At 41.5% G+C, this 26275-nt stretch overlaps 3 protein-coding genes across 3 annotated transcripts; 2 read left to right on the forward strand and 1 right to left on the reverse strand.

Annotated features, from left to right (window-relative positions):
• Nucleotides 1-5651: 5651 nt before the first annotated feature.
• LOC133898473 (fatty acyl-CoA reductase 1-like) lies at nt 5652-10593 on the forward strand. Its single transcript, XM_062339185.1, has 7 exons — nt 5652-5868; nt 6138-6241; nt 8521-8720; nt 8927-9027; nt 9115-9827; nt 9920-10047; nt 10154-10593. Exons 1-7 carry the CDS (start codon nt 5769-5771, stop codon nt 10305-10307), a joined length of 1500 nt encoding a protein of 499 aa, XP_062195169.1. The 5' UTR covers nt 5652-5768; the 3' UTR covers nt 10308-10593.
• A 301-nt stretch (nt 10594-10894) lies between these two features.
• Nucleotides 10895-16677, forward strand: LOC133898474 (fatty acyl-CoA reductase 1-like). The gene is made up of 8 exons (XM_062339186.1): nt 10895-11160; nt 11323-11426; nt 14709-14908; nt 15027-15127; nt 15209-15401; nt 15503-16016; nt 16099-16226; nt 16325-16677. Exons 1-8 carry the CDS (start codon nt 11061-11063, stop codon nt 16476-16478), a joined length of 1494 nt encoding a protein of 497 aa, XP_062195170.1. The 5' UTR covers nt 10895-11060; the 3' UTR covers nt 16479-16677.
• A 347-nt stretch (nt 16678-17024) lies between these two features.
• On the reverse strand, nt 17025-23198 carry LOC133898475 (probable uridine nucleosidase 1). The gene is made up of 9 exons (XM_062339187.1): nt 22852-23198; nt 19362-19477; nt 19225-19284; nt 18573-18755; nt 18384-18488; nt 18192-18288; nt 18002-18109; nt 17767-17902; nt 17025-17568 (listed from the first exon to the last, which is right to left on the reverse strand). The coding sequence occupies exons 1-9, from the start codon at nt 22913-22915 to the stop codon at nt 17460-17462; spliced, it is 978 nt and encodes a 325-aa protein (XP_062195171.1). The 5' UTR covers nt 22916-23198; the 3' UTR covers nt 17025-17459.
• Between the last annotated feature and the right edge of the window lie 3077 nt (nt 23199-26275).

Genomic DNA, 26275 nt, shown 5'->3' on the forward strand with positions numbered 1-26275 from the left:
AGGATTACTTACTCCTAAGATATCAAATTCTAAAATTTCTAACTAATCTAATCTTATCTTTAATCTAACTCGGCACTATAGAACTCGTTGCTATAGTAATTCTAGCCCATATAAACTAAGGCCATCTCCAACAGAGGAGGTTTTCACTGCTACAGTGACCCGAAACACTGTAGCACCTGATTTTTCTCTCCAGATGGCGTATCAGCTGCTACAATGTCAAGGAGTGATAATCCGGCTCCAAATTTGCTGAAATACTGTAGCAATCGCAAATACTGTTCATAGAGGTTGACTGCGAGTCCGGATGGAGGAGAAGAGTAGTAGAAGATATTAAATAGGGTAGCTGTTGGAGATAGAAAAAATAAAGAGTACTGTAATAGTGTAAGAGGATGATGTAATAATATTATAGGGGATAAATTTTTAAAGTATCTGTTGAAGATGGCCTAACTAAACAATCTATATCTCAGACCCAAGCCCATAACATTCGCATTAGGTATGTACAATGTAGGGGTGGATACAATTATACATGCCTTAAATCCCTATCAGGAAATTCAGAAGAAAAAAATCCAAAAAAAAAATCCAATGAGTAGAGGGTTCGGTCCACGGCAAGGCATCCTAGTCTGAGGTATGGCAGGGGTAATTGTTGAGAGGGAACCGGAGTTTAGAGGCAGAGGTTTAAAATTCTCTTATTTGTTTCGTGGGAGTGAGAGTTTTGGTAAAATGGGAAATAGGAGTTTGTGGATCAACTTATACCAATCTCTTACTAAGGGAAGGAGTGGTAATTGGGTGGGAGTTTTGTGTCTAATGAAAAATGATTAAATCTTCACCGTTCATCTATCTTAACTTATGTTTTGACTTTCTACTCTTAAACTCACCAACTAAACAGTGAAAAAAAAGATTTCCTCTTAAACTCCCTCTTAACTCCCATCACAAACCAAACAAAGGATAGAGATTAGAAGTCCAACTTGGGCCCAATTCCCTCCTCCAACTCCCATTCCCCTTCCCATCGCTTGCCAAACACGCCAATGGGTAGGGGATGCTTTTTTCCTTGCCATTGTCAATGTCGCCACCCTAGCAGTCCTGAGGATGCCAATGAATGGATCACCAGTAGATTTGGCACAGCTGCTGCACTGAATAGCGAAGGACGTGTTGCTCCTCGGCTGTAAAGATTCAGTTTCCATTTGCTCTCAAGTGCCAACGCATGTGCCTATGTGTGACCGAAGGAAGATCCATGGTCACATGGTGTCGCTTCAACTGATGAACTGAACAGGTGGCTGCAGCGAGCTTGTTAGGTAGTAATTCCATCAACTCCACTGTGGAAACGTGGTCCAAACCATTGGAATTTATATCATCGGTTGTCCTGGTTTTGAGTTAGGCATCATCAGATCAGTCACCAACCGATCTCTCTGGGAGCAGGAACCACTGGCTCTGCCGTGGATTTCCATGCATATAGATCGGCACTGTGAGATCGACAGGCAAGCAGCATGCTGCCTCAGAATTTGGGTGATATGTACGATGATCATATCATGTGCCACAAAACCAACGAGTTCTCTCTAGTCAGAAACCCAATTCAATCTTTTGGTGCGTGCATCCACCTTCTTGGCAGGCAGGCCGTTGATGCCCGTAGGGGTTCTGTCGGCAGAGCCGCCCAATAATGTGCATGAATGCAATGCACGCCGGGTAGGTCGTCTTGCTACTACCAGAGCATGCAGATCAGCAGCATCACAATTCGCAACGCGTGCATGGATTCAGCTGGGCTGGTTGCTGCAGTAGGGGTATCAACAATCTTGGCTTTCAGTACGTGCTGAAAAGCGATGAAGATTCTTCAGTGTATAAAGATTGGCAGCATCAGGAAGCAGCATCTCTCCTGCAATGCAATCATGCTCTCCTCCTCTCCAGTGGATGCTTTCAGTTAGTATCGTCCTAGCTAATAGCTAGCTGACGCAGGTGTTGAACCTGCATGCATCTATCATCTCTACCCCAAACCAAAGGATTAAAATTTTGCTAAAATTTTATGAATTTCAGAAATTTCAGAAGAGAACGAAATATCAAATTACAGAATTTTTCTTTCACTAACATATGAGACTCACATAGCATAGGGAAAAAATGACTGAAATTTCAGCTAAATTTCAGAAATTTCTGTCCTTTCGTCGGTGAACAAACTGAAATTTCACGAATTTCGGTCTTTTCATCGGTGAACGAAAAAAATGATAAAACGAAATTACCAAACCGTGTGATTCAGGCAGGCTTCCTTATTCTCCATTCCTTCATTCTTTCTTTGTCATAAACAGGAAAGATTGATGAAGCAGGGTAACAGTAAACCACAACAGCAACAAAAAGGCAGAAATCCATCCATCCATTAGATCCACAGGAAAATGATTGCTGAAACAAGAATGATTGATACTCCAGTGGGCAAGAGCAAGGGCGAGGCATTCAAGGAGCTGTAATTGCCTCCTGCAAAATTCAGCTCGCGGTTGCACCGCACCTACCACTCACTGTACTGCTTGTACCTCACCTCGTCGAACAGTAGCATTAGCGGCAGCTCCTGTTACGCGCCTACCGATTGGTTACTCATCCTAGGCTGAACATGACTGAGAGGAGAGTGATCAATTTTGACAGTTTTAGAAGGTCTATCACATCTTTTTCAGGGATCCGGCTGCGGTCTGTTTATCATCATTATTTTTTTGGAAAAACAGTAGAGAAACCCTTACTATAATAAACATATTAATATATAGTCCAAGAAAGAAAGAGAACTGTACAACGAGTGACATAAAAAAGGAAACAAAATAGAGAGAGAAAACTATACAGGGGAGGAAAGAGGAAAGAGCTGACTCTAAGCAAGAGAAGAGAGCAAGGAGGAAACAAGAAGCCGAAGGTCTAAAGATATCCTGTTGAATTGTAAAAGTAAGTCCTGAACCAAATTATCCTTCCAACCATTGAAGTAAGAATCTGGAGGCAAAAGAGCAATCAAAGAACAAGTAGAAGACAGTCTCTTCTACCCTATTATTGCAGAGCACACAACTATAGTCGTTGCCTTCAACTTTGAATCTTTTCGTTTTCAGAAGGCTTCTTGTGTTCAATCTATCCATCAACAGAAGTCAAGAAAACAATCTCAACTTCTTGTTACATTTAAACCTCCAAATCCAAATAAAGGGAGTCGGGGGCTATATCTCCTTGAAAGGGAGATTGTAAAGCTATTTTGCCTTGTAGAAGTCTGAACCCCAGATGTAATGCTACTTGTCTGTAAGATGTTGGTTGTTTTGAATGAGATTCATTTTCGTAGTCAAAACTATGAATTCTTGGAATGCTTGCTCTGAGAGAGAATTGCAGTGGTGCCCATTCTACCCTTGAAAGCAAAAAAGAGAATTGCAGCCTTCTCATCATGATCACTCACTAAGCTACCATCCAGAGCTTCAAAGAAGGTTATTGTATTCTTTCTAAATCTCTCTGTAGCAGTAGCGTGAAAGAACTTAGTATTTCCATCCCCAAATGTGGCCCATCTAATAGTACATCTTTTTCTTTAATATTCCTTATTAGACTGCAGAAGCCTGAGAATATGATTTTTAAGGATTCTCCTGAAGTTGAACTCTTGGATGAAGAGGTGCCTTCTTTCCTCTAGTTTTTCCAAGATTAGCAACACATGGTTACAATCCTTGATAAGGTTGTTTAGATTGGAGAGACCATGGCACTATCTCTTTAGAACTCTCCTAAGAAGCTACCATGGCACTATCTCTTTAGAACTCTCCTAATAAGCTTTATTTTGGCAGAGAGATTTTAGGACTAAAAGTTTCTCTAATATCATAATTCCATACATGCAGCTTGCACTAACTCCATAAACCCCAGCTGGTCGACCCAAAAGTATCATGGCAAAGGCAACACTGAATGGATGCTAGCCAGTGTTCACACTAAGTTTTGAGATTTCGCAAAAGTTTTTTTTCTGGCATAATATAATTCCGATCAAATTTCGCCCAAAGGTGTTGGAACGAAAACCAAACCTGCAAGACCCATATCGATCATTCGGTCTTACTGGTCCTCCTGGTGGCCTGCATGAACGCTGATGCTAGCTTAGCTTCAAGATGCCAAATGTCATACTAGAATTCATTGTTGGTTCTCGTTTAGGATGGCCGGCTCAAGCTACTCCCTGCTTATCTATCAAAATGCGACAGCATTGCAGCTCAAATCTGTTCACTTTCTCCGTTGCTTCCCTCGTTTCTTTCATGTTTTTTCAGGCCTTATTCAAACACGTTTGCTTCTTGATAAGAAGATGCACGGTATTCTCAAAAAGGAAATTAATCGATAGACAAAGTTTAATAACTCTCACTGCACGCATAGCAAAACAACACTATTTCATGACCGATGCTGGTTTTCTCATGAAAGCAACACTATATATTGCATGCAAGCTTGGCTATGTCCTAATGGGTTTAGATCTTCTTTCCTTGAATTGGAATAGTGCAAAAAAAAAAACTCCCAAATGTTTAATAGGGAAAGAACCTACACTTTACAGTGACACATTTGGGCAAAAGGTTTAGTTAACATCACTTTCAATTAAATTGATTGTCTCGTTCTTACAGGAATCAAATCCATTGACCCAAAAGTGAACGGATTAAACGTACAGTTGCTTTTGATAAAAAGATATATATGGAATAAGTCCACGAGATTATTTCCCTGTTTGGAGGAAGTGTGCATGTTTAAAACAGTGTTTTGAAGAACATATCGATGTTCAATACGAGCTTCGAGTCAATAAGCCGAAGTCAACAGAATAAAGCCGACAGTTGAGGGATCAAATAAGTCAATGGAATAAGAGCACGATGTTGTTGCTCTCTCCGGAGGCAATTTCTTGTGCTTTCAAATTTCTCCTTCGAATTGTTAGTGCATATTTTTTCAAGAATTAATACATCTTATTGTTAGTGCAATATCCTAATACCACAAAAATAATGTACCCTGGAGAAGAAAACTACCGGAATAGATGCATGATTATTGTATTGAGTGCGTGCAAGGTTGTTGTTTCAAGAAAGAAATTACTAATTCCTCCATAGATCTTATCTTTTTGTGCAAGATATTGAGGTGATAGATGTACTATCTTAAGTGTGTGTATATATATATATATATAGTGCTTCTCAGGGGTGGACCCAGTTCTATAGGAACAGAGACATTGGTCCCCACTCATTTTTGTTAGTTTAGTGGACTGTATATGGGTTTTTACTGTAGCTCTATCGTTACTTTAGCTAGCAGGTCCTGCTCGATTTCTGAGCTGAGTCTGCCCCTGGTGCTTCTGATCTAGTGGCGGAGACAGCAAGCAACCTAACGGGGCTATCTCCTTCTTTCTCCTCTAGCCTCTCTCTTCTTCCTCCTCTTCCTTCTTCACGCCATCTCTCTTGTCTTCTCCTTCTTCTCTTGCAAAAAGTAGAGGTTGGGCTGAAGGGGTTCCATAGCACAGTGGGCAGTGGGGCTCCATCCCCTACTGCACCGTTGGATCCACCCCTGTTCTGATCTGACGCTGCTATATATCTTCTGTCAAACTTTTAATTTCGTGCAGACGGTCCTTGCACGTTTTCAATTTGTCCCCACGACAACTGCAGCCACGCCATTGCTGCCTGCCAAATTGTGTATAAATACATGTGCATGTGACTCCCTTTTGGTGTCTCTTGTGTCACTGGCTGGATAGCTAGCAGCTAGCAGTACCGTAACTTATCTCTCTCAAACAAAACAACACAGTCTCTCTAGGTCTCTTTTCTCTGTGAAGCAAGCTAGATTAGGACACAAAGAGAGAGATGAAGACGGCGATGGATAGCATGGACGCGGCAAGGATCATAGGGTACTTCAAGGGCAAGAGCATCCTCATCACCGGCTCAACTGGCTTTCTTGGAAAGAGTATGTGAATATATATCTCCTGCAAAGAACCAGCTAGATACATCATTCAACACAATGCAAGCTGATGAGCACACAGAAGATATATATGTGTGTCTATGTATATATACATCATTCAACACAATACAAGGTGATGAGCACATAGACAATACATATGTGTCTATATATATATATGTATATATCGCTTATGTGCTCATCAGCTTGCATTGTGTTGAATGATGTATCTTCTGTTTCACATACCTACTGTGACACAAATATATGCATGCTTGCAGTTCTCGTGGAGAAGATACTGCGGGTACAGCCTGATGTCAACAAGATCTACCTCCTGGTACGCGCCATCGATGCACCGTCCGCAAAGCAGCGCGTCCAACAAGAGGTACTACTGCGCCCATGCATGCTTGCGTACTACTGCATCAAGAAGCACTGTGTGCCAATCCATGCATCCATCTGAGGAAACATTAGCGCGCTGCATGCATGCATTATTACGGTCGATGATAGTTGTTAATGCATGCTTAATTAATTAGGGTCATCCTATACTGATCGTGGATCAAGTTAGTTTGTTAGTTACTTGTGTCGCGGGGAGGAGTATTTGGTCGATCACATGCACATGGGATCTATCGACGACGCCTTGCTCGATCGATCGTACGTTCTCCTCCTCCTCCTTCATGGCGCCACACCTACCGCATGCATGGTTGGATCTGTCTCTGTGCCTCTGTACTGTGGCATCGATCTGATGTGCATGTTTTCTGTTTTCGCGTTAACGGTTAATTAACCGTATGATCAGCATCGAACGGCTCAGATTTAAGACTCAGGTTAGTGCATGGGATTGGGACAGGAACATCATGCATGCATATTCCTTTCTTTGGGGTGCGTTTAGTTCGATGGACTAGCACTACGTCAGGACAGAGATGTAGTAACACACATATGTAGTAACACACATATGTGTTACTATATATATCAATAAATATGTTACAGAGGTTTGTAGTAACATATATGATATGTGTTCTTGTTGCCTATGTTACTACGGTAGAGCCTATTGTTGCACATAATAGTTGTTTCTATATGTAATAAAAGGTGTTACAACTAAATTATAGTAACACGTATGATATATATTACTATAGACAGTCGTAACACATTTTTTATGTAGTATGCATTTTTGAGGGAAAAAAAGTAACTTGTGAGAATCGATTCAGGATGCCTCCTTAGCAAGCAAAGTGTACTACCGCTGCACTATTATGTCTTATCATTAATAGTTTTTTTTCTATTTTTTCACATAGCTTTCCTGCATATTGTGTGTTCCTATAGTGATTCTTTTTGTAACACCTTTTATACAGCTTTCTGACATATTATATGTTCCTATAGCGCTTCTTTTTGTAACATATTTTCTATAGCTTTCCTGCATATTATGTGTTCCTATAACGCTTCTTTTTGTAACACCTTTTCTATAGCTTTCCTGCATATTATGTGTTCCTATAACACTTCTTTTGTAACACCTTTTTATATAGCTTTTCTGCATGTTATGTGTTCCTATAGCGCTTCTTTTTTAACACCTTTTCTATAGCCTTCCTGCATATTATGTGTTCCTATAGCGCTTATTTTTGTAACACCTTTTCTACGTGTTCCTGTACTCCTTTCATTGCAACACCTTTTTTAATCTCATGATGCATGTGTTACAACCTACCTTTGTAACATGTTTGATGTTTTGCTGCAATATTCGTTTGTAACACATTTTTTAATGTGTTACATGAATGTGTTGCCAAATCTAGTTTTCTAGTAGTGTAGGTTTTATGGAGCTATATTGTATGAGTAGTCTGAGAGGAAGCAAGTTTAATAGAGTTATATTTGTTGAAAAAAATATTTAGTTGGTTATATCTGTCCGGATGAGCTGAGCTAATTTGTATTTAGTTAACTAAATCTGAGGTTGTATGAGGGAATGTAAGAATTGAGATTGTGATTAGTAACTCATATAAAGATAATTTTATGATATTGACAAATGACTTTGCCTGCTTGAGTGGATACATAATCTGCATCTACCGAATCAAGTTGCGTAGTGAAGCTCAAACAGAGCTTTACTTCCGGACCATGATGAGGTCATATATTTATACCGACCCAACTAGAATGCTACAGTAAATATATGCAACCAAATATATTTCTTTTTAAGATTTTACGCATCTACTGGGGCAGGATGGGATCGAGATCCGGGAACCAAACACACGCTTGGTGACTGAGTTACCATATCTTTAGTAGAGATAGTGGCAGTGTAGTCCAGAAATTTTTGCTTTTCCTCTCTAGTCATCAGGCCAACAGTTACCTAGTGCACAGCTGGCCACTCAAGAACCAATGTTATTGAATGAGGCATATGGCTGGTTGGTGGATGTGTACGTACTGAAATTCATTTCCAGATTTGACAAAATAGATTCCCTACAATAGATTACTTGTAGTAAATCATGAATCATGTGTCAACTGTCAATGCATCGTTTCAGCAGCATCTACTTGATACAATTTTATAATTAAAGGAGTATCATTAGATGATGCATTTTTGGTAGGAACTAAGTAGTACTACTAGATTAATATAGTCGATCTGATAGTCAAAACCGTTCGGCTAGATTAATTAAAGACCCCATGAGGAGATAATTAATCTTGTAGTGAATACAGGTTATTGGCACAGAGCTGTTCGGCCTCCTGAGGGAGAATCATGGCGAGGGGTTCCAGCAGTTCATCGAGGAGAGGATTGTTCCTTTGGCCGGAGACATCATATACGAGAACCTGGGGCTGGAGGCTCCCAGATTGGAGGAACTGGCCAAGGAGATCGACGTCATTGTGAACATTGCTGCGACCACCAACTTCTACGAAAGGTAATTTAGCTCAAATAATCAAACTTTTTTTCTTCCATAACGGCCATATATACCGAATTCCATTACCAACAGATAATGGAAGTACTTATATAAATCTTCTCAAATAATCAAGCATGCATGCATGAAACTAGAGCATTTGCATGACAAATATCTGTAATCTTTTTTGAAAGGAAATGGTAGCATTTATTTTGTTTTTTGACTTGCAGATATGATGTGTCGTTGGATGTGAACGTGCTGGGGGTGAAGCATCTGTGCCACTTCGCCATGCAGTGTGCAAAGCTCAAGATGTTCATGCATGTCTCCACTGGTCAGTAGTCGATCACTGCTCAGTCGTAGCCCCTTCAGAATTACCTGAGATGCAGCAAGTCACCTGTATCTGCATGCCTGCGCGCAGCTTTCGTTTCCAGCGACAGGGAGGGTTTGATCCAGGAGAAACCCATCAAGCCCGGCGAGTCGCTGTGCGAAGGCACGTTCCTCGACATCGACGCCGAGCTGCGGCTCGTCAGAGAAGTCAAGAAGGAGCTCAGCGCCAGCGACTCGCTCGACGTGCACAAGATGGGTCGCAAGGCCATGAAGGAGCTCGGCCTCCAAAGGGCTCGTCACTTTGGGTGGTCCAACACGTACGTGTTCACCAAGGCCATGGGGGAGATCCTCCTGGGGCAGCTCCGTGTCGACATCCCTGTGGTGATCATGCGCCCCAGCATCATCACCAGCGTCCGGGCGGACCCCTTGCCGGGGTGGATGCAGGGCACGCGCACCATCGACACGTTCATCATCGGCTACGCCAAGCAGAACCTCTCCTGCTTCCTCGCCGACCTCAACCTGGTCATGGATGTCATCCCGGGGGACATGGTGGTGAACGCCATGATAGTGGCGATGGTGGCGCACTCGGAGGAGAGGGGCGCACAGGTGGTGTACCATGCCACATCGTCGCTGCGCAACCCAGCCACCTACAGCGTGCTCTACGAGTCCGGCTGGCGGCACTTCACGGAGAACCCGCGCGTGGGGAAGAACGGCGAGGTCATCCCCACCAGGGGGATGTACTTCTTCACCACCATCGCGCGGTTCCACTTCTACATGATCCTCACCTACAAGCTGCCCCTAGAGGTCTGACATGTGACACATCTCTTTCTTTTGTTGTGTTGTGTTGCGCCAAGGAATCTGATTAACTACATATATCACTGAATGTGTGCGTGCAGATTCTGCACTTGGTGAATCTGCTGCTTTGTGGGCTCTTCTCGCGGCTCTACAACGACCTCAACCGCAAGTACAAGTTCGTGATGCATCTTGTCGACGTCTACGGCCCCTTCGCCTTCTTCAAAGGATGGTAACCATTGTTCAGTTTATATAATTAGACAGTATTTAGCAAATTAAGCTTGACCATTCACATCTATTCTGAATTTCTAAACTTCTTTCCTTTGTTGGTGACGAAGCTTTGATGACATGAACTTGGAACGGCTGAGGATGACGATGGCGATGAAGACCACTGAAGATCGCATGTTCAATTTCGATCCCAAGACCATCGACTGGGACGATTATTTCTGCAGAATCCACATACCTGGTGTTCTCAAGTATGTGTGCAAGTGAAGCCTTGTTAAGTTTCTTGCTTCTTCACCTTTTCCCTATAGAAAAAAAAAGCTCTTATATATTCTGTGTCAAAAATATCAATTTATTTGTTGTACCTGCAAGGTGGGTGATTATCATAAGAAGTCGGCTAGATTGTTAGTTGTATTGGAGAAGCTCCAGAACTAGTTTAAATAATGATAACATGTATGTGTGCTTGTGTTAGGTGGCAGACTATGATCTGAATTCCGAATCTGTAATATCTGTCTGTGAGTGTCAATGACAATATATGAAAAGGATCTGTAATCTCTTTCTGTGTCCGTGAAAAATTGAGAAGCAAGACTAATTAGAAGGTAGTCTGATCTGTTTGTGCTAGGAGATGATTATATATGCATGTGCTATATATTTTGAGTATATTGTAGGCATACATACGGTGCTAGCATGCTGCTATCTGCTTGTGCCAAACTTTGAATGAATAGATTTCGTGCAGACCGTCCTCGCACGTTTTTAATTTGTCCGCAGCGCTCACTGCAGACACGCCATTGCCTGACACAATGACCGACTGCCTACCTCTTGTGTGTATAAACAAATGTTCATATATGAGCCCCTTCTGGTGTCTCTCTCCTCTCACTGGCTGCTGAATAGCTAGCAGCACCATAACTCCTCTCCCTCTCACACACACATACACACTGAGGGACAACATAGACTCTCTTTCTGTCTCAAGCAAGCAAACAAAGATCGATTAAGACACAAGAAGAGAGAGGAAGCGAGAGAGAGATGAAGACGATGATGGATAGCATGGACGCGGCAAGGATCATAGGGTACTTGAAGGGCAAGAGCGTCCTCATCACCGGCTCAACTGGCTTTCTTGGGAAGAGTATGTGCATATGCATGTCTCCTGCAAAGAACTAGATCATATATATATATTTATATGATGCATCTGTGTGCTCATCGATCGATCATCTAGCTAGCTTAGTTTAGTTGCCTTGTGTTGAATGATTTTTGTTGTGCATAATATATGTGATATGCATGCTTGCAGTTCTTGTGGAGAAGATACTGCGGGTGCAGCCTGATGTCAACAAGATCTACCTCCTCGTACGCGCCATCGACGCACCGTCCGCAAAGCAGCGCGTCCAACAAGAGGTCAATTAACTGCTTGCTATGCCCATGTACTTGCACCACTCTCAATTAATCCCTCTAGTGACATCGTTTTAGTCATCAACACGAAAATCGCCGATGCATTATTTTAACCGTTACTTATGTGTAAAACGTTTGCAAAATATAGTGAAGTTGTAATATTATGAGAATACTTTTCACGACAAATGTGGTTATACCGTTTGTAAAAGTATAGTAAATATTATGAGAATACTTTTCAAGACAAATGTAGCTATACCGTTTTTAAAAGTTCAATCAAAATATTGAAATAGATGTTGATGATCAGTGTTTAAACGTTTTGGCTAGCTGCACACAAGAAAAAATGGCACTCTTTTTGTGACTAGAGGGAGTAATACCTTTTGACCTCTGTTGTCTTCTTCTTACTCAATGATGTGTTCCTCGCAATAGTTTCCTCTCACTCTCGGTCGCTTGCTTGCTCCAGTGCTTTGTACACCAAGGGGTATCTCTAGCTTTCAAGTATTCGTGAAATTGGAGCTGAGAGTGCACCAAAGGTCTATTTTAATTTACAGAGTCAAGCCATCTTGTTTTCACTTTCACGTTAGACTAAAAATAATGTGGAGCTGGGAGCTGATCGATCTCCTTAGAAAACGAGCGTTAGTTGGTGGTTAGTGTGTGTTAACTTAACCACATGTGTACTCCATCGATCGATAGATGTTTCTCTCAAGAAACCAACTTGTAATTATATATTGACTGCATTATCAGGTGGTGCTTATCCATACATGGATTTAATTAATTGCGTCTCTGGTCGCCGGCCGGTCGAGGTAGCAGCTGATCGATATGCATGGCACCGTACGTGGCGCGCACTTTTCCCATGTTGATGCATGGTGCCGCCAGGTGCATGCGACAGATGGATTAAACACGTACTGGTGTCATCCGCTGAGCTCGTACGAACGTGCGTACGTTCTACTGTACTACTTAGCTTCTTCATGGCGCCACACCTACTCCGTACATACGTCAGTCTCCATGGATGCATCTCTCTCCTCATGCATATCCCTCTGTCGTTCCAATTTTATCGGATATCTCCGAAGAGACTCTCACCATGCATATCTTCATCAGTGTACAGTGAGTTGAGCACCAATATTGAATGAGGCATACGGCTGGTTGGTTGATGTTTTTTTTTCTAATGCTGCCCAGGTTAACAAATTTGTCGGTTACCGTCGAAATTCACGGAAATTCACGGTAACCGACTTTTACCGTTCCACTTCGATAATATAAACCGATCGGTTATTAAATTTGAATTAAAAAAAATAAAAAAATCAGAAAAAATCCTAAAAACTAGAGACAATTCTAAAAACTTCTGTGAAAAAAAATTCAAAAATAATATCGTTTGCATCATATTATATAGGGAGGAAGTTTGAAAAAAAAAACCCTTAAAGCACGCAACTCATTTATTAACTCATATTAAGAAAAAATTTAACATACAAACACATATTTTTCTTGTGTAGGGTGTATCTTAATAGGATCTTTAAAATTGGTTTCACTTCAGTTAGAGTTTTATTAATTTCTCCATGATTTTTACAAAGTTCAGAAGCATAAAGTGAATATGTTAAGAAATAGCATTGTAATTAACTTTTTCATATCTACCATTATTTTTCCTACATAAAGCATAGTATAAGTAAACTAATAAAAGTGGCATCACTAATTTTAGAGGTGTGATGGGTTAGATATGAATTAATCTAGTTGCAACATATTTATATAATCATGCATGTTACAATAACTATTTCATGAGTCATATATTTTTAAAAGACATAAGATCATGTAAGAAGGCTAACAGAATTGGTTTCATGATTTTTGGATTAGTAAAGAGTAAACTATGCATTTAACTTGGTTTAGCAAATACATTTTCTCACAAATAATATTCAAATTTTTTATAAGTATAAATACTTTTATCATGTATGTCATGTTACAAGGAAACCACCAAAAATTGTTTCACTTGATTTGAAGCTCAGATGAATTAGTTATTGATTTTACAAGGTTAAGCTATTTTTTGGTTTTTTTATTGAACATCATTGAAATTTGAGAAAACCACTCGATAAATTGCTAAACCGAATGGTTACCGACAAAACTGAGCAGTTACCGATAATTCAGAAAATGCGCTCGATAAATCGGCAAAACCACTCGGTAACCGGTGCAAACCGAGCGGTTACCGTTGAGTCGATTCGGTCCGAATTCTCGCTGAATTTTGAGCGGTTATCGCGATAACCGCGATTTTCGGTTACCGCCGGATCTCGATTTTCATGCTCCAAACGGTTTTGTAAACCTTGATGTTGCCTGTCCATCCATCCATATACACACACACATACCACGAGCTATGCTATGCATATGCATAGTTACTATTTATACTGCGCACATCCTCAGTTTTGCTGAATAACATAGTTACAATATGTAAACACTCGAATTAAAACAACATAGTTACAATATGGTAAAGACTCTAGTTACGACAATGCATTGTCGAGTGAGTACTAATTACAACATGATAAACACTCTAGTTATAACATGGTGAACACTCTAGTTACAACTTAGTAGATAATTTAATTACGACATGCATTATCGAGTGTAGACTAGTTACAACATACTGAACAATATAGTTATAATATTGCATATTGCAACATGATCGCAATTAGTTATATCAGTCAGCCAGAACTGGTAAGTTGTAATCTCACTGTGTGCATATAGTTGTAACCGCTCTATACATATAGTTACAACATATAGTTACAATTATTCTATATTTATAGTTGTAACCTATATATGCACGTAGTTGTAACTAATTACAATCGCTTTTTACGAGATAGGAGCGTGCTCGGTCATCCAGTGGACCCGCAAGGTAGTGGGATGGTAGGATTCCTTTGACCATGCATGGATGGTGGCAGTTGGCTCATCAGGTGCTGTTGGTTGACAACAAGTGCATGTACGTAGCTTATACAGTGCGCCTACCCACAAAATAGATATGCAATATATATACATGCCGTCCAATAATTCAATAAAGTAGATTCCCTAGTTAGCAGATTATTATATTACTGCATGTAGTATATCATGAGACATATGTCGATGCTTCTTTTCTGCATCTACCTCAATACTTCTATGATCACTTTTTTGTCCTAAACTCCTAACTATAGGATGCATTTTGGTGGTAACTGATACTAGTAGATTAATGCTAGTAGTACATTAGTTATCACAACCCAATCAGGAGAAACTATTGTAGTTGAAGTAATTTTGATTTTGTGGTGCCTCATGCATGCATGCATGCAGGTGATAGGCACAGAGTTGTTCGGCCTGCTCAGGGAGAAGCATGGCAATGGTTTCCAGCAGTTCATCGAGGAGAAGATTGTTCCTTTGGCCGGAGACATCATGTACGAGAGCCTCGGGCTGGAGGCTCCCAGGGTGGAGGAGCTGGCCAAGGAGATCGACGTTATTGTCAACATTGCTGCAACCACCAACTTCTACGAAAGGTCCAGATCAAATTATCAAACCTGCAAACTAATATGCAAATTAACTAGATCATTTGCAAGACAAATCTTTAATCTTTCTGAAGGAGAATGGCAACATGCATTCTGATGACTCTTGCAGATACGATGTCTCGTTGGATGTGAACGTGATAGGGGTAAAGCACCTGTGCCAGTTCGCCAAGCAGTGTGCTAAGCTGAAGATGCTCCTCCATGTCTCCACTGGTGATCACTACTCAGTAGCACGAATAAAACTTCCTGACATGCATGACAAATTTTCCTAAGATCGGTGTTACCTGCATGCAGCCTATGTGTCCGGCGACAGGGAGGAGCTGATCCTTGAGAAGCCCATCAAGGCCGGCGAGTCTCTGCGGAAAAGCACGAGCCTTGACATCGACGCCGAGCTGCAGCTCGTCAGGGACGTCAAGAAGGAGCTCAACGCCAGCGACGACGCGCAAAAGATGGAGAGGAAGGCCATGAAGGAGCTCGGCCTCCAAAGGTTAATTTGGTTCGTCAATAAGCAGAGGATGATCGATCGATGATTTGGCCTCAACATGACTCTAAATTATGCTTGTTCAATCAATCGACTGATGGATGAAGGGCTCGTCACTTTGGGTGGTCCAACACGTACGTGTTCACCAAGGCCATGGGGGAGATCCTCCTGGGGCAGCTCCGTGGCGACATCCCTGTGGTGATCATGCGCCCCAGCATCATCACCAGCGTCCGGGCGGACCCCTTGCCGGGGTGGATGCAGGGCACGCGCACCATCGACACGCTCATCATCGGCTACGCCAAGCAGAACCTCTCCTGCTTCCTCGCCGACCTCAACATGGTCATGGATGTCATCCCGGGGGACATGGTGGTGAACGCCATGATAGTGGCGATGGTGGCGCACTCGGAGGAGAGGGGCGCACAGGTGGTGTACCATGCCACATCGTCGCTGCGCAACCCAGCCACCTACAGCGTGCTCTACGAGTCCGGCTGGCGGCACTTCACGGAGAACCCGCGCGTGGGGAAGAACGGCGAGGTCATCCCCACCAGGGGGATGTACTTCTTCACCACCATCGCGTGGTTCCACCTCTACATGATCCTCACATACAAGCTGCCCCTAGAGGTTCGTCAAATATGCCATATATTTTCACTGTACTGCTCTGTGCTACGAAATCAAGTTACATAGAGTGGATGTGTGCGTGCAGATTCTGCACTTGGTGAATCTGCTGCTCTGCGGGCTCTTCTCGCGGCTCTACAACGACCTCAACCGCAAGTACAAGTTCGTGATGCATCTTGTTGACGTCTACGGCCCCTTCGCCTTCTTCAAAGGATGGTAACTATTGCTGAGCTTATAGATTAATAACTCGGTTCAGTAAATTAAAGTGGAGCACATAATCTATTCTGAATTCCTTCCCTTGCCTGGTGATGAAGCTTTGATGACATGAACTTGGAGCAGCTGAGGTTGAGGATGTCGATGAAGACCCCTGAAGATCTCAGGTTCAATTTCGATCCCAAGACCATCGACTGGGACGATTATTTCTACAGAATTCACATACCTGGTGTTCTCAAATACGTTTGCAAATGAAGTATTCTTTTCTTGTTCAATCACCTTCCTGTTGGAAAAAATGATGTTTTCTATCAGAAATACCAGTGCATTTGTTGTACCTGTAAGGGGACTTATTAGAAAAAGAAACAGGATGTCATACGTCCACTATACTGTGAAATGTCAATTGTATTGGACAACCACCATATCTTGAATAATGATAAAATATATGTTTGTGTTAGGTGGGCAGCCTATCTGAATTCTCAAGTTGTAACCTGTCTGTGTCAATTACAATGAAAAGGATCTGTAACCTGTCTGTGTCAATTACAATGAAAAGGATCTGTAATCTGTCTGTGTCAATGAAATTGAGAAGCAAAACTAATCAGAAAGTAGTGTGGTGCTGAACAATGTTCAGTCCAACTTGTCATTTCGCCTTGCTGTCACCTGTTTTACATGATTTACGTCAAAGCAAGGCAGCTCAAATTTAGCTCTGACGAGTGAAGTCAAAACTATCATTTTCTTTGCCTGAACACACGCAAAGACAGGCACATGAAAACAAGAATCATGAGCTTTGAGAAAAGTAAGCAATAAGAGGCGTATGGGAAACTTCATTTCAGATTTGAATGTATTGATACAAATGTGTGAAACAATTTGGAACAATGATGTCATCTGCAGAATTTACTGCATTGCTTTTGAGATGTAGGGTAAGATGCTGCAGAACCTTTCACTAGGAAGCTTCCTATGATTCCCAGTCCAGAGAAGTTTTTATTTTGACTGTCGGATTTGATGGCTAATGGTTCATACCAATTCATACATTCATGTATTCTATCATATAATATTTGGGTTGATCTGAACCACTAAGACCTCAACTCAAACAACCAAAGTAACCCTCTTATTATTGGGAGGAACAGAAAGCTTCCTGGGTCCAGAAACTAGTTACAAGGCAGCTGGAATAGAGGCTCTGTAGTCGAATTTGCTTGCGCATCAGAAAACACAGACATCGTTAAATGGTTGCAATATTTCTCATGGTACCATGAGCAGCTTCTTTATGAATCCAATAACCTTTGGCACATCAACCGTCCATGCAACTGAAATCGGTTTGTAGCCTGACCATGGATTCTCTGAATTCCACCTGCACCATAGAGGGAACAAGCAATCAGAAACACATTGAGCTTCTGGATTAACTTTTGCCTGGGTTTGCTTACGCCAAGACTTCTAAAGTAATTTGTGAAATTCAAATAATAGTCATGTGTGTGTAAGGATGTCGAAACTCGAAACATTCGGTAGGTCAAGTTTATGTGAGTTCTTCAGAAATAGTACAGTGGCATACCTTTTCAATCCCTGATCCATCAATGTGTGGCCACTGCAAATGCCCTGGGTCTCGACTCTCACCACACCCTTCTTGAATGTGAAGTACTCGGGATGAACTAAGGCAGTGAAGCTCACAGGATCGTGAAGGAAAATTCCTGAATAGATTGCAATGTTAGGTCAAAACTGTTTTTGTTTTATTTTTCAGATTTTATAGCACTAGGCAAAATCATAAGAAAAGTATTATTTTCATATACCATGGAAGCCATCAGACTTGGCATGCCAATCCCTGTAGAACTTGCACATGTCAGATAAGAATTGTGCATGCTTCCATTTTGAGTTTTGTAGCTCCAAAAGGTCTTCGTCTGCAATAACAGAATTTGCATGGTGAACTAATAATTAACCCCAGAACTTGAACTATGAAGGTGAGAGCATCAACGAACAAACCTGTAAAGCAGACTTGAGTTGTTATGTTGATGCCAACCACAACAATATCTGCTCCTGAGGTAAACACTATGTCAGCTGCTTCTGGATCTCCATGAATCTGCAGAGTTATACATTCAAGGTTTTAATTCTCGTGTTACTGCCTTTGCCTCATCATGTATTATGCAGAAGTTTAATGTGTATGTGTGACATTACATTTGCTTCAGCTGCAGGGTTGACATTTCCAGCCGCAAAGAAAGCTCCACCCAGCACAACTATTTTCTTCACTTTGCTTGCAAAGGAAGAGTCCCTTTTGATGGCCTAAGAACACAAACACAGAATCATATCCTCTAGCACATCATAGACAGCACGATTAATAGGTTTATTCCGTGATTGTAAGCATACCAATGCGACATTTGTCAGGGGCCCCAACGCAAGTACAGAGACCTCCCCAGGAAACTGAGATACCTTATTAACCAGGAACTCAGCGGCACTTTCCTTAACCATCTTAGTAGTGGGTGCCGGAAGAAACAGATTCCCAATGCCATCAGACCCATGAACAAAGTCAGCAACACAGGGTTTTCCTCCCTAAAATACAAAGGATCTGACATTCAGCTCAACCAAGTGCACCATCATATGCACTAAAATGGTACTATAAATGCAAACACTGAGTAGGTAACTTAGTAGTATTGCAAATCTAAAGTCTGAACTCCATCTAGCATTTAAATATGAAGCCCATGCTACATCTACCGACTCCAGAGTATCAATAAGTAAACAATATGGCCTGTTGTATAAACAGAAAAATAAATAACTACCTTAAGCGAACCCCTGCTAGCATATAAAAAACTGTAGCATGTACTTCCGTCCGATACATTAGAAACACAATTTTGTCCTATTGTTGAACTTTAAGCTAATCGCTTTGATGGATGCAAATCAAGTCAGACTACAAGTTGTAGATACATAATATAATATGCACAGAAACGTTAAGTGAATATTTCTCAAGTTTCTTTGCTGGGCGCCACAAAATAACATGAAGGTGTATCGCAAGCTAACATACCTTGAGGGGCTCCAGGCTGCCCTCCGCTACTGGAATTTCAGGATGTCCTGCTCTCTCACACTGTCCTTTTAAGAATCAAACCTGTTAGTGAAACCAAGAAAGAAAAGAAAGAAAGATCAGCCGTCTCAAACCCTCACCAGTAATAGTGCGTTGCGAGTTGCACCCTTCGTGCTGACATTTCCAAATATAGTCGTCATCCCGATGATTTCAACACTTGGTTCTCCAAACGCCATTAGGATTGTCATACTATCATCTAGAAACAGGATTGTGGAGAACAGACAGTGAGAATGGGACTTAACTCCTTACGAATCCAATGTTTTTTGAAAAGGACTTACAATACAGATATCATATAGAAGTACCCGAATGATAACTTCGTATTTTTTAATACTAACTAAGCTTCCAATGCTGCAAGTTGATGTAGCATAATCAAATAGTTTATGCTAGTATTCTAGACCTGTTGAGTCCTTTCATTGATTGTTACCTGTAACAAGTCAATATAGTCTGATTGCTAAGAATTTTGCGAGGATTATAAATATTTATGACCTTGAAACTTCCCAGTCGGTTTAGATTGAATATTCAAATTTGAATAAAATAAGCTTTCATGAGAATGTTTAGCACACATAGTCATACTCAGGAATATCATTATCAAATACACATATCCATTACACAGTCAAACACATTGTGCACTATGAAATTGTTTGTGTCAATTCACCCGCCATCTGATAAACTACTAAATCCATAGCTTCGCGAAGCTTGTGGCTAAATTGATGGCGAATCGTCTAGCTCCAAGGCACAGCATGACAGTATCTCCCAATCAGAGTGCATTTGTTAAGGGGCGCACTATTCATGACAACTTCTTGCTTGTTCAGCAGATTGCAAAAATTTTGCATCAGCAAAAGGCGCCAAGGATCTTGATGAAGTTGGATATTTATAAGGCATTCGACTCCGTTCCTTGGCCTTTCCTACTAGAATTTCTCTCTCATCTTGGCTTTGGTCGCAAATGGTGCAATTTATTATGTGCTTTTCTCTCAACTTTGAGCACTCGGTGAGCCTGGAGAAGTGATTGAGCACCGCCGAGGACTTAGGCAAGGTGATCCGCTGTCTCCGATGATTTTTATCATTGTCATGGATGTCCTAAATGCTTTGTTTATGAAGGTAGAAGAGGAAGGTCTCTTGCAGCCTCTAGCAACAAGGCTTCTCAGCCACCGGGTGTCCCTGTATGCGGACGATGTGGCATTGTTTCTCAGACCTAATGCGACTGAGCTTGGCCTTGTGATGAGCATTCTTGATATGTTTGGAGAAGCCTCTGGTTTGCGTACAAACGTTCAAAAGTGTTCAGTTCCTCCCATCCAATGTCAAGAACAAGATATGGAGGAAGTGACGGCTGTTGTGCCATGTGCAGTTTCAGCCTTTCTCTGCCGCTACCTGGGCCTCCCTCTCTCTTTGAAGAAACTGACTAAAGCCGACATCCTTCCCTTGCTGAACAGAATTGCGAATTGTATACACAGGTGGAAAGTCGATCTTATGACGAAGGCAGATCATGCAATGTTGGTTAGTGCGGTGCTCAATGTCATTCCCATCTATCACCATTGGGTCTTTCGAAGTGGGCTATTAAAGCAATAGACAAACTATGATGTGGGTTTCTATGGAAAGGGAGAAAATAGGCTAATGGAGGTAATTGTGTTGATTGGCAGAAAGTTTGTCGCCCGCTGGAGTTAGGAGGCTTGGGAATTCATGATTTACATGTTCTTGGCTTTGGTTTAGGAAGATTGAGCCGGAGCGACCATGCGGTGGCTTTGGTTTAGGAAGATTGAGTCGGAGCGACCATGGGTTGGACTTGATCTCCCTGTGAGCACCGACACCAGAGCCATGTTTGTGATTTCGGTTTCCTCCTTGGTGGGCGATGGTGCCACCACACTTTTTTGGACTGGCTGTTGGATACATGGTAAGTCCATCCAAGATTTAGCGCCGTCCCTCACAGCTTCAATACCTCGACAGGTTCAATCACTAAGAACGGTCGAGAAGGCCTTGGAGGACCGCTGCTGGGTGCGTGACATAAAAGGTGGTCTCTCAACGGCAGCCTTGATACAATACCTTTAGCTATGGGACACTCTCCAAAATATTGTGCTAAACCCCGATGAGGCTTATCGGCATATCTGGCACCGTATGGCCTCAGGCCAATTCTCTACGAAGTCGGCCTATCTCGCCTACTTCACCAGCAGTACTCGTTTTGAGTCTTGGAAGAGACTATGGAAGTCATGAGTGTCGCGTTGTTGCAAATTCTTCCTTTGGTTGAAGATTCTCAATCGCTATTGGACAACGGATCGCTTGGCGCGTCGTGGAATGTATCACCCCAAGAACTGCCCGTTCTGTGACCAAGAAGAGGAGTGTGCAGCACACCCTCTGCTCTTGTGTTTTCGCCCATGAGATGTGGTTTAGGCTTTTGCCAAGTCAGTTTGCAGCAGCTCTCGCCCTCTCCTGCCGAGGACACCTTCACTGTTTGGTGGCGTCGAGCGCATCAACATGCATGCAAGGACCGTAGGAAAGGGCTCAACTCGTTGATCATCCTCGGAGCATGGTGGTTGTGGAAGCACCGCAATGATTGAGTGTTCAACAGGACTACGCTGAGAGTTGAGGTGGTTCTGCAAGAGATCTCGACGGAGGCGTGGCTTTGGATTTTGGCAAGGGCGAGAGGGCTTGGAGCCCTATGGCAGGATTAGTCCATGTCCCAGCCTAGCTCCCTGGTGTTGTTGTTTTAGCTTTGGTTTTTTTATCTTTCACCTTTTCTTCTTGCTTTCTGTTGCTCTGCCTCTAGGGGCATTGTAAATAGGAAACGATCTTTCTTTCATCTATAGTACAAAGAAACGCAACTCTCCTACGTTTTTAAGAAGAAAAAATAAACTACTACATAAGTCTATATACTGAGTTGACAGTGTGTCACACTCATACAACTACTTGTTTAAGCATAACATGCTCAACCATATGGTTGAGTTGGGTGTCAACAGACAGGTGGGCCCAACGCATGTGCGACTTGTCCGCACTAGATCTTTGCCATCAGGCGCTGTTGCAACATGAGTCCCTTTTTCAGACTCGCAACATCAGTTACTGCGTTGTGAACTTGCAGCGATTATCTCACAGAAAATTGATACTAGCAAATTAACCAAGGTTGCAGCTTTACTACTCCAGCAACAAGCAAATTAGTTTACCAAGGTCGCACCTTTCCTATCCACTGTGGAGTGCAATTAACACTTATAGTGTACAAGATGATGACAGAGTGTTGGTGGATGGCATGACTGATTGACGCCGTCGTTCTCATCGACGGGTGAGATCCCGAAGCCATCACGTGTGAGTAATTCAAAGTTACTAACTTTCCTAGCGCAACAAAACTTTGACGAAAGATTTAAAAAGAAAAGCCAAAATTGCTGGCCTCCTATCCTATTCCTACGGTTACGGCCTCTTGTTTGTTTCTCTCCCCCCGTTTTCGACTCCATTGCGGTTGGGAGTTGGCAACGTATTGTATTCTAAATGGATAAAAAAAAAATCGAACTTTAAGCGAAAGAAACAATGGGCTCAGGGGCCGAAGACAATGAAGGAGGAATTTGGGGAGACTGAATTGAAGAAACGCACCGATGCCGGGATCCGTGTCGATGATGACCTTATCGCGGAGGATCTGCTGGCCGTCCTGCCCCATCCCGAGCCTTCCCTCAAGAACAGGACACTCAGGCTGAACCAAAATTACCGCGCTGCAGTAATCCAATCTGAATCTGTATCCTGGGTAGACAGACGCCGAGGAAGAGTAAGAGAGCGCGAAGCGGAAGACGACGAGAGGAGATGTCGAGTCGGACGCAACCCCTCTGCTCGCTCTGCACTTTCTCTTCTCTGAATCTTGTGCCTTTTGCTTCCTTCCGCCTGCCTTCTCTTGCCAGAATTTATAGATGAGACAACGGAGGAGGAGAGGAGTCGAGTCCGAGTAGAGAATACAGATGTAGAGGTGTCGTCAGTCCGGACGTGATTAGTAGATATTAGAGTGGATTAATTAATTAACTATGTTAATTAACAGGACAGAGTGGTTGGGGAAAGGGCAGGGCAGGCAACCATGTTGGTGGTGGCCGGAGCTGCCGTCGGATCTGGATGCACGGTGGACAGACCAGGACACGTGGAGAGCTCGACATCCATGTCCATGGGAGAGCTGGAGCTCTCCGACACTAAAGGAGCATGACGCCGAACCAACAACTGTGTTCTTGCACTTTGTGCATGCAAAGATGGGATCAGCAGATGAGGCGTGTGTGGTGAAGAATAATACGATTGAGAAGCTTGCTCACGAAACACAGGAGAGCGGCTACCTCACCGACCGCTAAAATCAGCATACTTAATATGCCTTTTTATTTTCTAATATTTTCTAGTTAGTTACAACTACTTTTGTTCTTTTTACTTGTTATCTAGAACATCGACACGATGCTCAGTATAAATATTTTGATATTACTTTTTATAATTACTTCTATAAAATTTGTTAACATATAATCATATGAAAGTATTTTACAATTGATATTACTTTTTATAATTATTTCTATGAAATTTGATACCATATAATCATATGAAAGTATTTTACAAAGAGAATCCACTTATATCGTTTGCATGTGACAAATTCTAACAATTTTATGTATATTAGTAATCAATTTTTTATAATTAGCTACAGTATTTAAAATGATGTCTATTTGAGAGCACATGTTTTTGAAGCAGTAGCTTAATTAACTTAGCTGGAGTGAAGAGTAGGATATGGATAATGGAGTAGATGCGCCGCCGGCCTTTGGTTTTCCGCGTGCACTAGTGCATCTGAAACTATCCACCGCACGGCTTTGTCAGCATTGTCATCCACTGTGAAGATTAGCATGCGTATATAGAGAGGGGGAGGAAGCATTTCCTGTGCTCTTAGGTGTATATGCTATCCTCTGATTGGTGTTTAAAAAGGAGTACTATATTTTAAAAAATAGTATATATCTCTTAGAAAAAATATATATTTTGTTTATAAAGAAAAATGCACAGTTCAGATGCTTATCGTGTATATATATATAATTAAGGACGACGGCAATGAGCTGAGATGCTTATCGTAATTGTCTCACTTGTTTCTTGGAATCTACCTAGCAGCTTCCATCTGTCTCTGATCACCGATGGACAGACAGGAGAAGAACATGCATGTATTCTCTCTGTCTTCCTGCATTCCCAAGATGCAGATGCACTCCGGATGCCTGATGGATCCAAGGTGGCACACAGCCACAAGCATATTCTTCTTGCTTCCATCCTTCATCAATCTAATAAAAAGCGAGTAACCTTTCATTTTTTTCCTGATAACTTGCATTGACCAATGTAGGCTGTCGCATGAAAATGCAAGGTAATTTCTTAGTTGTTGACAATTTCAGGAAGATCACAAAGAAAATGGTGATCATGTCTAGAAGGAACAAAAATGAGCAGTGTCAATGGAAAAGTCCAAAGCCATTTTTCTTCCTACATGTGGCACTGGCAGTAGAGGAAGGAGAAAAGAGGAAAGGAGAAGAATAGTAAGAGGGAGAAGAGTAAAAATAAGGAGAGGTGGGGTTAAGCCCCTCTTATTTCTCTGCATCCATCACTGACTAGCTCCATACATAATAGCCTAGTAAGTCCATGCTCTACCAAAAAAAAAAGGTGCAAATGGGTTTCTTTTTTAAAAAAAAATGGTGCAAATTCACTCAAAGGCATATGTACAAGTTTCCAAAAATTCTAAAGATTCACATGTGCTAGATCCAGGAACTGAACCTGACAAGAAGAAAACCATTAATTCCATGAGAGGAACCACGCGATTTTTACGCCACAAATATTCTTTGAGACCTGGTTAGGCGTCGCTTTATCACAAGAGTTCCGACTCGACGAAGAGACAGAGAGAGCTGCTGACTTGTCCACGTGTGCCTGTGTCACTCAGGGTTTTCCTTTTTATAGACAAAGGAACCGAAATTAGGTACACATCTATTTCACCTTTTTCCTTGACATGGCTTGCAACACAATCTCCATGTGCTCAGTATTCTGTGTTTGCCGACGCTCTATGTTTTGAAGCGGATTTTGTTTTGTTTTCCTTAAAAACACAAAAGATGCGGCTTGATTAAATTTATAAGTAGCTAAACGATTGTGTGTTGCAACAAAAATATAAATATTAAATGTAGTAACATCAAGTATAAATTTAATATATGAAGATGTAGATATGTAATAGGAATACCGTCGAACGAATATGTCGGGAGTGATGTCATAGTTTGATTTTAGATGAGATTAAAAAAGAGAAAATTATCTATTAATTTTTCTCCTAACTTTTTATTTATTTTTAATAGTAAAATTGATCATATATCTATAGTCGGTAATGTGACGAGGAGGTTGGAGGACGAGGGTATATGACAAAAGTGAGTAAATTATTCAAAATTTAAGAGTTTTTATTATATGAAAGGAGAATAGTGGATGAAGTGATGCGTGAAACAACTCGTGTTTTTATATAATACAGATTTCAACCTTATGAATGAAAAATGAAAGAAAAAGGTCCATATTGTCTACTCAACTATTGATTGAGTCTGTTTGTCTCCTCAAATCGCAAAATCAGATATCTTATTTCCTTCAACTATTTAAATTAGTATATTTTACCTCTTTAACTGATTTTGATAGTGGTTTTGTCCAATATGGCGACAACTCAGTCTATCCGGTTGGCAACGTTTTGCTAACATGACATAAAAAAATCAAAAAAATCACTAAAAATACTAGAGACATTTCTAAGACATTTTGTGAAAAAAATTAAAAATAATGTCCTTTACATCATATTTCATAGAGAGGAAGCTTAAAAAGAAAAAGAAAAGGCATGCTTTAAAAGAAGTGCAGCTCATTTATTAACTCATGTCAAGAAAAATATTAACATGCAACGCATATTTTTTATGTGTAGTGTTGAAAGGACAATGATGTCGCCTATAGGGGGGGTGAATAGGCGTTTTTACAAAAATTCAACCCTTTCTACCGTTGGCCTAAACTTGCAGCGGAATATAAA

The sequence above is a fragment of the Phragmites australis genome, chromosome 18 (genome assembly GCF_958298935.1).
Source record: "Phragmites australis chromosome 18, lpPhrAust1.1, whole genome shotgun sequence".
Lineage (NCBI taxonomy): Eukaryota > Viridiplantae > Streptophyta > Magnoliopsida > Poales > Poaceae > Phragmites > Phragmites australis.